The 16,337-nt window shown below is 34.7% G+C and overlaps 2 protein-coding genes across 14 annotated transcripts in view; one reads left to right on the top strand and one right to left on the bottom strand.

The window, feature by feature from the left end:
• FIP1L1 (factor interacting with PAPOLA and CPSF1) overlaps nucleotides 1-12,682 on the top strand; it is a 79,942-nt gene extending 67,260 nt beyond the window's left edge. For 8 of the 12 annotated variants that reach the window (XM_004382901.2, XM_023737345.1, XM_012557429.2 and 5 more), the window contains 3 exons: nucleotides 2,061-2,274; nucleotides 11,480-11,617; nucleotides 12,319-12,595. In XM_004382901.2, coding sequence (XP_004382958.1) covers nucleotides 2,061-2,274; nucleotides 11,480-11,617; nucleotides 12,319-12,466 — 500 coding nt within the window. In that variant the 3' untranslated portion in view covers nucleotides 12,467-12,595. Of the gene's footprint in view, nucleotides 1-2,060; nucleotides 2,275-11,479; nucleotides 11,618-12,318 lie in introns of all 12 variants that reach the window. The other 4 variants (XM_004382900.2, XM_004382902.2, XM_012557430.2 and 1 more) reach the window with 1 other exon arrangement.
• A 113-nt stretch (nucleotides 12,683-12,795) lies between these two features.
• The window catches only part of LNX1 (ligand of numb-protein X 1), a 159,475-nt gene continuing 155,933 nt past the window's right edge, over nucleotides 12,796-16,337 (bottom strand). For both annotated transcript variants that reach the window (XM_004382898.2, XM_004382899.2), the window contains 2 exons: nucleotides 14,549-14,707; nucleotides 12,796-14,109 (listed from right to left, as the gene is read on the bottom strand). In XM_004382898.2, coding sequence (XP_004382955.1) covers nucleotides 13,974-14,109; nucleotides 14,549-14,707 — 295 coding nt within the window. In that variant the 3' untranslated portion in view covers nucleotides 12,796-13,973. The remainder of the gene's footprint in view (nucleotides 14,110-14,548; nucleotides 14,708-16,337) is intronic.

Genomic DNA, 16,337 nt, shown 5'->3' with positions numbered 1-16,337 from the left:
AAAAATGACCTTTTTTCCTTGTGTACATCTTAGTGACATCATTTACCTTGGTCAGGCTGTACTCACTTCACCTATATTCAGTGTTACCTTTCCCATCACCAAAAATACCAAATGTCTACTATCTGGAATGTTTTCCCTTCTTCCCTATACTCTGCCCATCCCTGGTAACCACCAGTGAGTGTTGGTCTCTGTATATGTATCTTTTCTTTTCTTGTCTTCTTGTAAAAGTGAGATCATACAATATTTGTCCTGTTGTAATTGACTTATTTTACTCAGTATAATGTCCTTCAGGTTCATCCACATTATAAGATGTTTTGAGGACTCGTTCCATATACATTTTAAAATAAACTTTGCAGGTTTCATGAACAACTCCGCTGAGAGTTTGATTAATAATTAACGTTTATATACTGCTTATTATGTGACAGGCACTGTTCTAAGCAATTTGTTTATATTAACTCATAATCTTGACAAATTTATGAAGGCAGGTATGTTATGCATTTTGCAGATTAAGCAAGTGAGGAACAGCCAGACTAAGTAATTTCCCCAGGGTCACTCAATAAATGGCAGATTCAGTAGTCTGGCGCTCAAGCCCTTACTCTTAGTATACGTTGTTGAAGTTACATCAACACTCATTATGTGGAATTTATACCTTTACAGTATTGGTCTTTCTGTTCTTAATGTGTTTTAATAAATTGCTATAGTTATCACTGTATGTTTCTTGCACATCTTTGGTTAGATTTGAATTCTGTGTTCTGTTTTTTTTTTTTAAAAATCTTGTAGCCAGCTCTTTTGCTGAACTCTCACTAGAAGTTATAAAGTCTATTTAGGCAATAATAGGTACAGATAATGACAGTTGTGTTCCTTTTTTCTGTCCTTGCTCATTCCTTACTTCCCCCCTTGTTTTGTTTCATTGTTCTGGCTGGGACCTCCATGCAGTCGAGTCCATCACGTGCTCCTTGGAAACCCTATGGGACAGTTCTACTCTGTCCTGTAGGGTCGCTATGAGTTGGAATTGACTCGACGACGGCGGGTTTGGTTTTTTTCTTTTTGGTTGATTTGCTGAGATAAACCTAGCTTGGTCATGACTGTTTATTTTTTCTTTTATATATATTGATGACTTGTTTGCTAATATTTATTTAGGATTTTGACATCTAAGTTCATATGTGAGATTGGCCTGTGATTTTCCTTTATTTATACTTCCTGTATCTGGTCTTTGGTGGTTTTTTTTTTTTAATTCTAGTTTTCCCTGTATTGTTTTAAAATTATACATTTTATTTCTTTTTTTTTTTTTAGTGATTACTCTTGAAATTTATCATATATACTTAAAGTGTAGTTAAACAATATCTGAACCCCCTTTCCCATCAATACAGGGCCCTTAAAACACTTTAATCATCTTCTCATAACATATCCTACATGATAATGTGATGAACTATTTTAATTCTTTTAAAAATAACCTCTACTATTAGATAGTATATTAGGTTTATTTGGATTTGAATATATGATAACCATTTAGTTGTTCAACCATTTCTTCTTACCGTTTTAGGTCTTCTATTTAGGGGTATTTTCCTTTTTCCCGAAGTGCATCTGATAGATGTTCTTCTGATAAAGTCTGTTGGTTATAAGTTTTTCTTTCTCTGTCTCTCTCTTTTATTTTTCATACAAATGCTTTTATTCTTATTCTTGAAAAATAATTTTGTTGTGTTACGTTTCTAGGTTGACAGTTATTTTCTCTTCCACGTTTTGAAGATGTTCTACAGTATTCTGGTTTCCGTTTTTGACATTAGCAAGTTTGTTAGTCGGTCTAACTTGTTTCTTTTCACCTTGCAAGATGCAGCATCTTTCTGTAGTAGATCTTTAAGATTTTTTGCTAGATCTTCCTTCAAACTGTGGGTGTTAAGCATATATTATTTGTCTTCTCTGAAATAAATTTCTACTACAATCTTAAAGAAGCATTTTTGGTGAAAGTTTTATTTTTTAGTGCCTTTTTTTTGGTCTCTTGTTGTTTTAAGTGCTGTGACCTTTATGACCTTTGTTTTTAATTTATTCTGTTTTTTCTTTAGTTACCTTTCCGCACCTTACTGGTTCTGCTCCTTCGTGGCCTAGTCTGGTGGACACCAGCAAGCAGTGGGACTATTACGCCAGAAGAGAGAAAGACCGAGATAGAGAAAGAGACAGAGACAGGGAGCGAGATCGTGATCGTGACAGAGAACGAGAGCGCACCCGAGAGAGAGAGCGAGAGCGCGATCATAGTCCTACACCAAGCGTTTTCAACAGGTTTGTTGAGTGTGAAAGAATTTGTACACGTGTATTTCATATACACTTTAGAATTTATGTTCAGTGTGAGGATGGAAAACCCAATTCAGTTGAAGAACACTTGAGAAAGCCGTTTTAAAACCATCCATAAAAACCCAAAAAAATCAAATCCCTTGCGGTTAAGTCTGTTCCGACTCATAGCGACCCTATAGGACAGGGTAGAACTGCCCCATAGTTTCCAGGGAGCAGCTGGTGGATTTACACTGCCAAACTTTTGATTAGCAGCCAACCTCTTAACCACTGCACCACCAGGGCTGTTTAATTCTTAGAGGCTTTCCATTACCTTAAACAACAGTCTTCAAACATGTTCGTTCTCTTATCCCTTAAAAGAGTTTTAATAACTTTGTACTCCCTCATATTTTTATCTTGCTATCTAAAATTTTTCACCTTAAATTTAAATAATTACAAAAATGTACAAGTTCCAGTGTATTTTTTAAATTAGCATTTTAAAATAAAATAGTCCTCATTTTTAAATAAATCCAATGGATTCATAACGTCATAGTGATTTGTTATGTGCTACCATCCATTTTAAAGAATGCATAATCAGGCTCTTTTTAATAGTTGGAAATTTTACATTTCTTTTTGTGCTTCAGTTTGTATTTTTGTGACACTTCCCCCAGAGAATTTATTCTAATGTAAAATATTTTTATTCCTGGAAAAAAGAATTTTTTTAAATTGATCATCCTGTCAGTCTTACCTGAAAAAACCCTATGTGTGTAACTTAAAATGTTTTAAAAGTTATAGCCATAAAACTTGATGTTTAAAATTTTTTATACTGAGTTTAGTTCTCATTTGGAATATAAGTATATTGCAGTATAAGTATATTGTAAGTTCTGAAAAAAATTGAAGGAAATGCATCTCTTAATGTGATAGAGGAGCTTTCCCCCTGCCTCTAATTAATATATGTATTCATGAATGAATATTACTATTGTTAGGATAAAACAGGGTTTGCTGTTAACTGCTTTTAATTTTTATATAGATGTAGACACTCAGAGACCTTGTTCACATAAATATGTAGATAAGCATACAGTTTTGTTAGGCCTCTTATCACTCAGTTATTTGAACACCTTTAGATTTAGTGGTAAGCTCAAAATTATATAGTTAACCTGTTATCAAAATTATTTTTAAGGATCTATAATCTCGCAGCCCAATTTTGTTGAAAGCAGACACTTGGAAACGACATCTCTACCAAAAGAATTCTTTTAAAAAATGAAACACTTTTATTTTATGTTTGTTAAGTATTTATTTTTATTCAAACCTTGGAGCTATATATTTCCCTCACTCCATTTGTGGAAAATAGCTACTGTGTAACTTAATTGGTAACAGACAGTTCTCCTGTCAAACCAGCCAGCCAAATCACACTCAATTTCTGTCAGAAACAAAGTTAGGTTTAATTTTTAATGAGTTAATCCATACTTCGCATGTCAGTCTAAGAAAAGCAGAATGGTCACATAGCCCAAAATAAAGTGTTACCTCCCAACACTTTGTTTTGCTTGACTGTCAGAAGACTTGCCTTCAGAAGGATGCATTTTTTTTTATTTTTGATACTAGTTCAGGGAAAGAAGAGGCAGAGTCTTTAGTGGAAATTTGTTATAACTCCCACCATATTACTCTATAGTCGCTCTGAACTTAGAACATCCCAGGTCACAAACCAGATTACTCCATTTTGTACTCCACGTTTTGTCCTTAAAAGAAAGATAAATAAGACAGGGAGGACACAAAGCCCCATAGAAGCTTTATGGACCTTGAATAAAATAGGTGTCACTGATACTAATATTTTAAGTTAGATCTTTTTGCTACTATGATGGTTTTTATATCTCGAGCCAATACACCATAGTAAGATTGGTGAAAGGAATGCCTTTCTTTTATAAAAGCAGAGGAGGGCAAGTGTGAGAGTACAGGTTGACTGGAGAACTGGCACGATGTTTTACTTGCATCTTTATTGTTAGGCGGTTCAGATTTAGGAAAGAGTAAATATTGAAGCTGAGGATCTGGAACTTGATTCCCCAAAACTTTCCATGCCACTGTGAAGAACTCATGTACTGCTGAGGTATTAGCATGTATTGCTGTCCTAAAGAATAAATTCTAAAATTCTTTTTTTATGATACATGAGTCACTTTACAATCTGGCCTCAGCCTACCTGTCTACATTCTAACCTCAATTCCCTGCCAAACCAATACACTTTATGTTCCAGCTATACTGAAGTGGTTGCTTTTCAGGAAATCCACCATAGTTTTCGTACTTCCTTTGTTCATGTTGTTTCTCTCTTTGCCTCACAGACTTTGCTTCATCTTTCAGGGTTGAGCTCACATCCCAGCTTCTGTGAGCCTTTCTGAACCTTATAGACAGAATTATTTTCTTCATATGCTTCCTAAGCACTCTATATACTTTCTTTAAAGCAAGTATGTCTTAGTATACCTTTTAAAAGGCACTGACCACCGTTTTTCATTTTTGTATTCTCAGCAATTTATACAGTGCTTGATACATAATGAATGTGTAAATGAAAAAATGACAAACATTTCAAGGGAGGAGGGTGAATACAGTAGAAAAATAAAAAATTTTAGAAAAAGTTAATAAAATGTAATTGTGTTACCTAGACAGTTTTTGAAATGAATAAAAATAACCGTTATCATTATCAGCCACCACTCTTCTGTCACTTTTTCGTACTGTGGTGGCTTGCGTGTTGCTGTGATGCTGGAAGCTACGCCACCAGTACTTCAAATACCAGCAGGGTCACCCATGGTGGACAGGTTTCAGCAGAGCTTCCAGACTAAGATAGACTAGGAGAAAGGACCTAGTAATCTACTTCTAAAAAACAGTTGGCCAGTGAAAACCTTACGAATTACAGCAGAACATTGTGTCATAATGTGCTGGAGGATGAGCCCCGCAGGCTGGAAGGCACTCACAGTACGATTGAGGAAGAGCTGCCTCCTCAGAGTAGAGTTGACCTTAATGACATAGATGGAGTTAAGCTTTTGAGACCTTCATTTGCTGATGTGGCATGACTCAAAATGAGAAGAAACAGCTGCAAACGTCCATGACCAAAGAACAGATTGTTGGATGACATTGAGGACATCATACGTGAAGAATGCAAAAAGTCATTAAAAAGACAGGAAAGAAAGAAAAGACCAAACTTGATGTCAGAAGAGATGCTGAAACTTGCTCTTGAATGTAAAATAGCTAAAGCAAATGGAAGAAATGAAGTAAAGGAGCTGAACAGAAGATTTCAAAGGGCAGCTCAAGAAGGCAAAGTAAAGTATTATAATGACATGTGCAAAGACCTAGAGATAGAAAACCAAAAGGGGGGAAAACGTTTGGCATTTGTCAAACTGAAAGAACTGAAGAAAAAATTCAAGCCTCGAGTTACAATATTGAAGGATTCTATGGGCAAAATATTGAACAATGCAGGAAGCATCAAAAGAAGATGGAAGGATTACACACAGTCACTGTACCAAAAAGATTTGGTTGGCATTCACCCATTTCAGGAGGTGGCATATGATCAAGAACTGGTGGTTCTTGCACTGAAGGCTTTGGCGAAAAACAAGGCTTGAGGAATTGATGGGATACCAGTTGAGATGTTTCAACAAACCGATGCAGCGCTGGAAGTGCTCATTTGTCTATGCCAAGAAATTTGGAAGACAGCTGCCTGGTCAGCCAACTGGAAGAGATCCATATTAGTTACCATTCCAAAGAAAAGTATTCCAGCAGAATGCAGAAATTATCAAATAATGCCGTTAATATCACACAAATAAAATTTTGCGGAAGATAATTTAAAAACGGTTGCAGCAGTACATTGACAGGGAACTGCCAGAAGTTCAAGCCGAATTTAGAAGAGGACGTGGAACGAGTGATATCATTGCTGATGTAAGATGGATCTTGGCTGAAAGCAGAGAATACCAGAAATCTGTTTACCTATGTTTTATTGACTTTGAAAAGGCATTTGATTGTGTGGGTCATAATAAACTATGGATAACATTGCAAAGAATGAGAATTCTGGAACACCTAATTGTGCTCCCATGGAACCTGTACACATACCAAGAGGCAGTCCTTCAAAAGAACAGGGGGATACTGTGTGGTTTAAAATCAGGAAAGGTTGTGCGTTAGGGTTGTATCCTTTCATCATACTTACTCAGTCTGTGTGCTGAGCAAATAATCTGAGAAGCTGGACTGTATGAAGAAGATTGGCGCATCAGGATTGGAGGAATGCTCATTAACAGCCTGCGATATGCAGATGACACATGCTTGCTGAAAGTGAAGAGGACTTGAAGTGCTTGCTGATGAAGATCAAAGACCACAGCCTTCAGTATGGGTTATACCTCAACATAAAGAAAATAAAAATCCTCACAACTGGACCAGTAAGCATCATCATGAGAGAAAAGATTGAAGTTGTCAAGGATTTCATTTTACTTGGATCCACAATCAACGCCTGTGGAAGCAGCAGTCAAGAAATCAGAGGACCCTTTGCATTAGGCAAATCTGATGTAAGACATCTTTCAAGTGTTAGAAAGCAAAGATACAACTTTATGGACTAAGGTACGCCTGACCCATGCCATGGTATTTTTAATTGCCTCACGTGCATGCGAAAACTGGACTATGAATAAGGAAGACCAAAGAATAATTGATGCCTTTGAATTATGGTGTTGGTGAATAATACTGAATATAACATAACTGCCAGAAGAACAAACAAATGTGTCTTGGAAGAAGTACAGCCAGAATGCTCCTTAGAAGCAAGAATGGTGAAACTTTGTCTCAGGTACTTTGGTCATGTTATCAAGAGGGACCAGTCCCTGAAGAAGGACATCATGCTTGGTAAAGTAGAGGGTCAGCGAAAAAGAGGAAGACCCTCAAGAGATGGATTGACACAGTGGCTGCAATAGTGGGCTCAAACATAGCAAAGATTGTGAGGATGGCACTGTACTGGGCAATGTTTTGTTCTGTTGTACATAGGGTAGCTATGAGTAAGAACTGACTCAGCGGCCCCTAACAACAGTCATTATCAATGCATTAATTTGGCCAAGTAGAATAAAATTAAGTTCAAGATGATTTTTTTATACTAGCTATTTTTTCAGGTGAAATATATAAATGTAAGGCATCTAGACAGCTTTTCTGATTTTGCTGCATGAAATGAAGCTGTATATAACCAGGGTGCTAACACATGCCTGATTCAGGCATCATTTGTTCTTGTGAAGTGTGGTCATGTAATCATAAACTTCTCAACCTAAAAGGTCTTTAGAGGTTATCTGATCCAAATCTTGACTTGTCAGCTGAGGAAATGGTAGCATAGAGAAATTAATGGTAAAGCCATACTATCTACTGAGGATGTGCTTGTAATATTGCTTAAAGTTCTTTCTAGTCTAAAAGTTAAAAATTCTGTTGTTTTTTTCACTCTTGTCATCCCTCTTTATGAACTTGATCTTTAAAAAATAAAGGGAAAGACCTTCATTCATTATCCAGTATTTTCTGAGTCCTTATCACGTACCAGGCACAGTGCTGTGTACTGAGGATAGAGAAGTATTCACATACTTTCCTTACAGGTTTAGCCTTATTATCAAGATGACTCGTGCTGGTTGGTAGCATAAAATTTTACCCAAAAAGACTGTGCAAGAAGAAACTGAATAGGATTTATTAATCTTTTTTCTTTCTTGTGCCTCCTAATTATATGACTTATACATTATAGGTACTTAATAAAATTGTATTGATCAAATAAGTAAACAAAAGTAATATATATGCGTATATATAAATTTGTGTATGTTTATGTGTGCGTGTACATTTTGTGTGTTTGATAGAACGTGCTGTTTACTTCAGCTACTTAAATGCATGATTCTGTTAAATCTAAGGGCATTATTTTCCAGAAAGATGAATTGTTTCTAATGGATTTAAAAGGAATATATTTGAGGTAGCACTGCAGTGTTTAGAATGTACATATTCACAAGTAAGGAGTTTAATGAGAAATGGATAGGAAAGGAGACAAAAATGAACTGCTTTGCTAGAAGTCATAAATTTTCTTTGCTTCGAAAATAAAACATTTGTAGATTTGAGCCTAAATCCTCTGATTCTTCCATTGAAAACACAGATGCACAATTAATATTTAAGTTTTACTGAAACTAAAAGTGTTAATGGTTAAACAAAGCTTGATTGTCAAGTTGTTGAGCTGTAGGGCAGCAGGAGTCAATGTTTATCTAAGCCTGACTAAAAGTCTAAGGCCAAAGAAGCAGGAAGGTGGAGGAATTTATGTTGTTCTGAATTATCCCAGGAATGAAGTATAGTCTGAAAAAGCCAAATGAAGTATGAGAAAAGGCTGTTTTTTCCTGAAGACTGACATTTTAGCAATATGGCATGTTGTATGTGTTGTGTTACAAATTACAGGGTCATTGTTCTGAAAATTGCATACCAGTTTCAACATCTGTTTTTTAGGCAGCTTAATTGTAGGCCAGAAAGAAGGCTAGTCATTCTAGGGTGTTTGAAATGAGCTCTAATGATTTCCAGGCCCAGAGAAACCTTTGTGCTGCTGCTGCATATCAGAATGGGGCATGGAAGAAGAGGTCTTTACATTTTGTGTGTGGCGACTAAATCATCCACCATCTGTAGTGAAGTTCCCACCACATGGCTATGTTCAGAATCTATAGGCACCAAAGCTAACAAGAGTTGATTTGAGAGTAAGAGGGGAAGAGAGGGTTACAGAAGACAAATTATAAGATAATTGACCTTAATTATTTTTGTGTAAATCTAGTTCGAGTGATTGTAACAGTCCTATTTTTTAAGAGTTAACTCTAGTATTCATTTGCCATGGTGCTGGTTTATTCTACTTAAGATGTATAGTAATTATTACAGGGTCAGTCATCTTTACAAAAAAAAGTTCTACTTCTGAAAATTAAGCATTAAATTCACTAGAGACAGTGAGACTGCATGATAGCTGCTGTTTATTGAGTGCCTACTCTTGTACCAAGCACTTTATAAATGTTATCGTGAATACTTAAACAACAGCCTTGAAAGGATTGTTGCCCATTTTGCAGATAAGAAAACTAAGCATACAGTGCTGTAAAAGATATTTTTATCCATTCTCAGTAGAGAGTTTACTGATGATAGTAGAAAAGGTTGACTTCTATGCTTTAAAAAAAAGAAAATACGAGAAATGAAAGATTGAGAGAAAGATGGAGGGAGGCATGTTAGTCAAGGGACATGAAAGAAGCGCAGGTGGAAAGAGATACAGAAAGACCACCCTCTGCCTCTGGCCATCAGTTCTAGTTTTGCCAGTTCATGAAATTCTATCCAGAACCAGATGATGGAGGTGCAACTTGAATTTATGTATTTGAAGTTATTGGCATTAGCTTTGCATTACTTCCATCACAAAAATTTACTAGGCTTTTACATTTCTTTATTGGAAGCCTATAATCTTATATTAAGGTACTGTAGGAGATAGTAAATGTAAGGAATAAAAAGAAAGAATGAGGTGTTGGAAGTAATAATAGAGTAGTCATCTTTTAACTGTTTATCAGCCACGGCTCATTACTGAGGTTAGATAATGGACCAAAATACTTTTCTGCAAATCTATATGGACTGTGTTACCTGTGTCATTTATTTCTAAAATTGTGATACAGCTGAAGCCCTGAGCATGAACATTAATCAACTCTGTATTGCTGCCAGACAGACTCAGTTCTTTTTTTACTTTCTCCATTTTAGTGACCAAAGAGATGGTCTAAGGTTACTGAATCAGTAGTTGTATTAAAATTCTAAGATTAATTTTCTAAAGACTGGGAACTATATGTGGAGGAAAGGAAGTCTTGTTGAGCATGATAGCCATTGCTTTTTTTTTTTTTTTTCATGATTGGAAAATCTGATCAAATTTTATTAGATTGAAATATATTAGGCATTAGGAGAAGTCTAGAACAAAAATCAAGTAGATGAATCCTCAGGTGTTGGAAAAATGAGTAGAGATTATTATCTGAAATGGTCTAATCCCAAATGCTGTTTGTATGTCTACTTATACTAGATAATGTACAATAAAATTGAATTTTTATTTAAGGTTGAAGATATTGTTGGTTTTAATTTCTGTTAATTTATTGAGCCAAAGTGTTAAAATCATTTTTTCCATTCAAGTGCTGTGTGTTCTTTTAATGAAAAAGTAATCTGTCATCTGAATATATAAAAAATTGTTTATATTTTTATAAGGCAAGAAATATATAGTAGCCCCTTTAAATATAGTCACCCCGTGAGATAATACTTGTATGTACTTAGAACAGTCCCTGACATTAGTTAAGTGTTCAATGAAGGTTAGTTATGTTTATTATTAGTTTATCACTTAATTTCAGGCCCAGATACTTCATAGAATATAGTGAATCTTGTCAAGGTTTCAGAACTATAACAAAATTCATAAAATGCTAAACCATTCCTTAAAAAACCTTTGCTTTAATTCTTTATCAAATGGAAACCTTCCCCTAATATGCTTGGAAACAATACCTGTCTTATAGTAGTATACTTTTATTTTTTTAATCCTCATACTGCTAACTCGTCAGTTTAACTTCGATTCTTTGGTCTTCAAATCCAGAAGGCTGTTTAAAAGCTTAATATGTTCTCTCTCTGTTTGTCTGTATTTGCATTTGTTTAGATTGTGCATTTCACACAGACTTAATTGTTTGCATGTCGGTCTCCCATTTGAGATTATGTTCCTAAAGGCAGGGGCTATGTCATGTTTGTTTCTCCATCCCTAGAGCCTAGCTCAGTGCTTGGCACATTATTGTTTTAAGTCAGGGATAAAAATACCAGCTCTGTGCTCTGTGTTTCTAGTCAACTAGGCACTCTGCTTAGCGTGAATAGTAATTGAATCCTCAAATAATTTCTCTTAAGATAGAAACTATTATCCATACCTTTTGGTTGAAGAGAACATACTGAGTAGTTTCATAACTTGCCCTTGATCACATAGCTAGTAATTGGTAGAGTCAAGATTAAAATTTGGCTCTGTTTGACTCAGCCAGTAATCTTATAAACACTTTATTGTACTGAAATGTTTGCTAAAGTGGACTGAAGGTAGCCTGCTATATGAAGTTTATATTTCTGAACTGCACTATGATTATTTATTTTTTCACTATGCTTATATTTTGTTAAGCAAATTTTAACCTACTTTTAACAGTCCAGTAGTCAAGAAAACTTGTTTCTGTTCCAATTTCAGTGATGAAGAGCGATACAGATACAGGGAATATGCAGAAAGAGGGTATGAGCGTCATAGAGCAAGCCGAGAGAAAGAAGAACGGCATAGAGAAAGACGGCACAGAGAGAAAGAGGAAACCAGACACAAGTCATCTCGAAGGTTTGCTCTTTAGTAAAATATTGATTCATTTTGAAGCTAAAATTTGACTTCATGAAATAAAAACAAAGACTTCCAAATAACCAGGAGAACGTATGTACTCTTAACTGGAAGATTCAGAAGAACCTTTTGAAATAGTTGGTTGAAATATGGGGCTTCGACAGAGATTCTTAAATCTAACTAATGAGACTACATTTAATACCTGTAAACCAAAGTTAGCATGGAATAAAAAATAATATGTTGATATATTACAGTATCTCATTGGGAGAAGAGGAAATTGGCATATGAACCAATCTTTAATAGTAAATATTAAGCAAAGCAGTGTTCAGTTTAATCAAAATTAGAGGCCTTGTATTCTCAAAAATAAGTTTTAATACTTATAAACTATTCCCTGGTCTGGTTTAGCACTTCAGTTTCTGGTTTGTAATTAGATTTTCAGAATAAAGTATATGGATACTGGGAATCTGGAATAACATTGAAAATGAGCTTAGAATATAATGTCTGTGTAAAAGACATGTAAACTAATCACTACCCAAATGTGTTTATGAGAAAGAGAAAAAGAATGAATTAAATTATTTAAAACCCAGTCTGGGGAAAAAAAAAAAAAACAGTCTAATGTTAATTCATTTAGACAAAGTGTTGATTTTTGTCACAACTTGTGTACTAACAATTTTAAACAGCACCTACACTTTTTTTTTCTTCAGCAATAGTAGACGTCGCCATGAAAGTGAAGAAGGAGACAGTCACAGGAGACACAAGCACAAAAAATCAAAAAGAAGCAAAGAAGGAAAAGAAGCTGGCAATGAGCCTGCCCCTGAACAGGAGAGCACCGAAGCTGCACCTGCGGAATAGGCAAGGTTTTGGCCCTTTGTGTATATTAGTGCCAGAAGTAGAGTCTATAAATCTTGTTATTTTTCTGGATAATGTTTAAAAAATTTACCTTTAATCTTGTTCTGTTAGTATAAAAAGGTAACTTTTTTCCCCAAAATAAAAGTGAATTTTTCATGTTAAGTTAAAAATCTGTCTCGTAATATTTAAAAAAATAAAAAGCAATGACTTTATATCCAAGAAAGAATATGAATGAGTCACTCAGTGGGGAATTTAAAGAGCTATCTATGTTTAGCTCTTTAAAGCTAAAAACAAATTGTTTATTACCTGTGTGCACACACAGTATCTTGATAAAGGTCTAGGCTCTACCTTGGGCATAGTTTCCTTGAGTGAATCAAAGACCAGTCTCCTAACAGGGTGCATGGTAAAAGGTATCCAAAGGCACCTCTGAGTCTAGAGATTAAAGCTAGTCTTTATCGTTACTGTGGTGGCACTCTTGCTCAGCATATTAAAGGACTTGTACATGTTTTTGATATCACAACTTTTTCATAGCAGGTTTTTAGTGTTCTAAATTTGGGTTTCTGGTGAAACTAGATGGGGCACTTTTATATCCAAATTAATAAAATCTATAAAAGCGTTTTGGTGGCCTGTGTGAAATAATTCATCCTTGGTGTAGTTCCTAGCAGGTATATGTACAAACACTGGTCACTGTGAGACAAATTTGAATCTCCTCATGGCCATTCAGAGTGAAGCTGGTTTGGCCTGCCTTGAAGCTTTTTCCAAGGCTCGTTGGTAAAACAGTATGTGGAGTTGTTTATACAGTTACAAGCTATATTGTGAAGAAAAATAAACTTAATAGCAAGTGCTTTATATAAGTCGTTTCTTGTCAAAACTGAGAAAATGCAAGTTTATAATTCTGTGAGTATTTTTAGAGATAACCCTAGGAGGTGTTTGTCTGTGATAGTAATAGGTAACATGGTATTTGAGAGAATGAATTACTAGGATCTTTTTAAATAGTGACAGTAGAAAAGAACTTAATGACTGTTACGTTAAAGACAGCTATAGTTTTTGAAAAATATTTATTCTTATTTGATGAAAGGAACATTTTTCAGTAATGCACTTTTAAAATCCTCTGGCTTTAAATTATTTTTTAAATGCCCATAATGCACCCTCTGCAGACCTCAGCATATACCAGTTTCTTAATTTAATTGTATGATTGGAATTCAGTGGGGCATGCAAACCATTTCAGCTGTTTAAGGACTTTTTATTGAATAGAAAAATATAAACGTAAAGTTGTGGAGTGATGAAATCCTCCTCCACATAGAATAAAAACTATTAGTAGTAGTTTTCATTTTTTGAGAGTTACTTTTTCTGAGGTGTATTTGGCTTTCATGAGCTCATACTTTTCCTGACTTTAACATTTATATTTTTACAGTGTATTCTTTAAATATAAAAATTCACAAGATAAATATATTGTTTCAACTTAATTGGCCTATTTGTGATTTTCTGTTTTTCTATGACTTCACTGATTCTATAAAAAAGTGCCAGGCCAAGAAACAATAGTGAGAGTAATTCTTCCCTTAAGTTCTTTCAGCATCTTTGCCAAGCAAGCATGTAACATTCCTGATGTACTTCTACCATTGACGGCAAGAAGAATGTCACCACATCTAAAAACAAAACCAGATACAAGATTAGTATCTTAATAGGTGAAGTTAATGCAAGTTTATTTTCATGGCTCTGGTTTTTGTTACATCTGTCAGTTTTAATGACATTGCTTATAATTAAGGCTTTTTCCCCCCTCCTCACTTAAATTCTCCAACTCTCCCATCTGTTCAGCTTGTATTAGAAGGAAGTTGTAGTATGGGACCAAGAGTAAATGAATTTCTTAGAAGTTGAATGCTACACAAATGTTTTTAATTTCAAAAAAAAAAGAATAGAAAAATATAAACTTAAATTTATGGAGTACCAAGATATCCTCCACATTGAATAAAAATTATCAGTAGTCTTCATTTTTTGTTATTTTTTCATAATTATATGCCTTATTTCTAAAACAAAATATGAACATTTAGATTTTTTTTTTTTTGGTTAAATAGTCATTATGATTACCTAATTCTTCCATCATTGTATGCTGGTGTTCCTTCAACAATGGATTTGATAAAAAAAGGTTTGTTCCCATTGTATTCTTCGTAACCTCCTACAATGCAGAAGCCCAGACTTCCAGCTGTGTTTCTTCGTAGTACAACATCTTTACAGTTACACAAGTGTCTGAAATAGAATGTAATCGATGTATATGCACAGTTAAGTTTAATGATTGTGATTCGGTTTCCCTTCCCTTTGTTGGCTTTCTTTTCTTAAACTAAGTAGTATCACAGGCCTTAGTCAAAATTGTGTCATGGCAAGGTGGCCTTTGTGCTATTAGCTGCCTCTGTTTTTCACAGCTCAACACTAAAAAAAAAAAAATGACACCGTCTGTTACACTGTTTATACTTCTGCTGGGAAAGATAACCATATTTTTTGTTTAAATAAGACTTAATGCCTTAATTTGTATTAGCAAAGAGTTGGAGATGCATAAGTCCTTATTGATAAACCAAATTCAAACATTTATGGATATCGTATTTCTACTTAAGAATATAAATAATTTCTAATGAAGGCAAAAATTATTTGAATAAATAACCTCAGTTAAAAAAAAAACTATAGTATTTGTGGAGGTTATTTTAACCTTTGGAAAACAGCAGTTTATACATAGTTTACGTGTTTGATAGCTTATAGTAAAGCATGCAGACAAAGTGAATAGAAATTGTACATTTAAAGATTATTAAAAACAATTCATATTTGGGAAAAAAACACAAGGTGGCAGTAAAGTGAATAGCAGGTTAGAAAAGGAATGGGAGAAGGAAAGCCTACACAGGTCTTCTGTAAATGAGTAGAATCCTTGGCTAAAATAAGTAGATTGAAGAAACAATTGCTTTATATTCAGTGGCAGTTGGATCAGTGTTAACATAGGTGCAGGCTAAGTGCAGACTTAAGAGTTATGATAAGTTGTGTTGGGAGCTCAAATCCCCCTGTCCACTTATGTGTAGCTGTAGTGCAGGAACTTGTTTGAGAGAAAATTAGAATTTTCATGTTCATAAAAATCAAGATATGACTGTTTTATAAACTGTACCTTAACTAACTGCTTTTAAAAAAAACAATAAAAAGTCTTGTGAAATGTTTTGTTAAGTGATGAAGCTGGTCATTACATTTGTTACCAACCTGGTGGATTCGAACTGCCGACAAACAGCATACAATGTTTTTCTTGTAAAATAGTCATCTCCTGTATTTCACATTGAGATTTTGTTTTAGCAGTAAATTCACCAATAGAAGATTGGTGTGTTAACCATATTTACAGAATAGTTCACTGACTGCTTCAGTACAAAGCAGGTAATTGACTTTCCCAAATGCCAGAGCATTACATTCCCAGCTGGGGGGACTGTGTGCCCAATTTTAGGGTGAAAGGAGGTAGAGAATTAGGTTCTTATACAAGATCATGATCAAATACCTGTCTTAACATTTCCCAGCCTTGATTTTGTAAAATACATGCATGGGTAGATAGAACAATACTTGAAACTTGCTGTCAGTGTTTCTTATTCTTTCAATCATTGATTAAGTGTATTTTTTCATTAAATATCTCCTTGGACCTTTCAGTTGACTCTCTTGAGTATTTCATGTGGACAAGCTATAAGCCTATCTGTCTAGAACATTCCAGTATTAAAGTGTTCAGTGTTACGTGTTAAGTCACAAGTGTGTCTGGCTATTTTCTTAGACCCTTGTCTTGATACTGAAAAGGAAGTATCTGCTTTGATCATCTTTCTGCTTATGTTTACTGAGTGCATATGGTGGTGCAGTGGGTAAGAGC

Source organism: Trichechus manatus, unplaced genomic scaffold (assembly GCF_000243295.1).
Source record: "Trichechus manatus latirostris isolate Lorelei unplaced genomic scaffold, TriManLat1.0 scaffold00101, whole genome shotgun sequence".
Lineage (NCBI taxonomy): Eukaryota > Metazoa > Chordata > Mammalia > Sirenia > Trichechidae > Trichechus > Trichechus manatus.
Note: the sequence above shows the minus strand (reverse complement) of the source record. Positions and strands in the feature narration are given on the sequence as shown.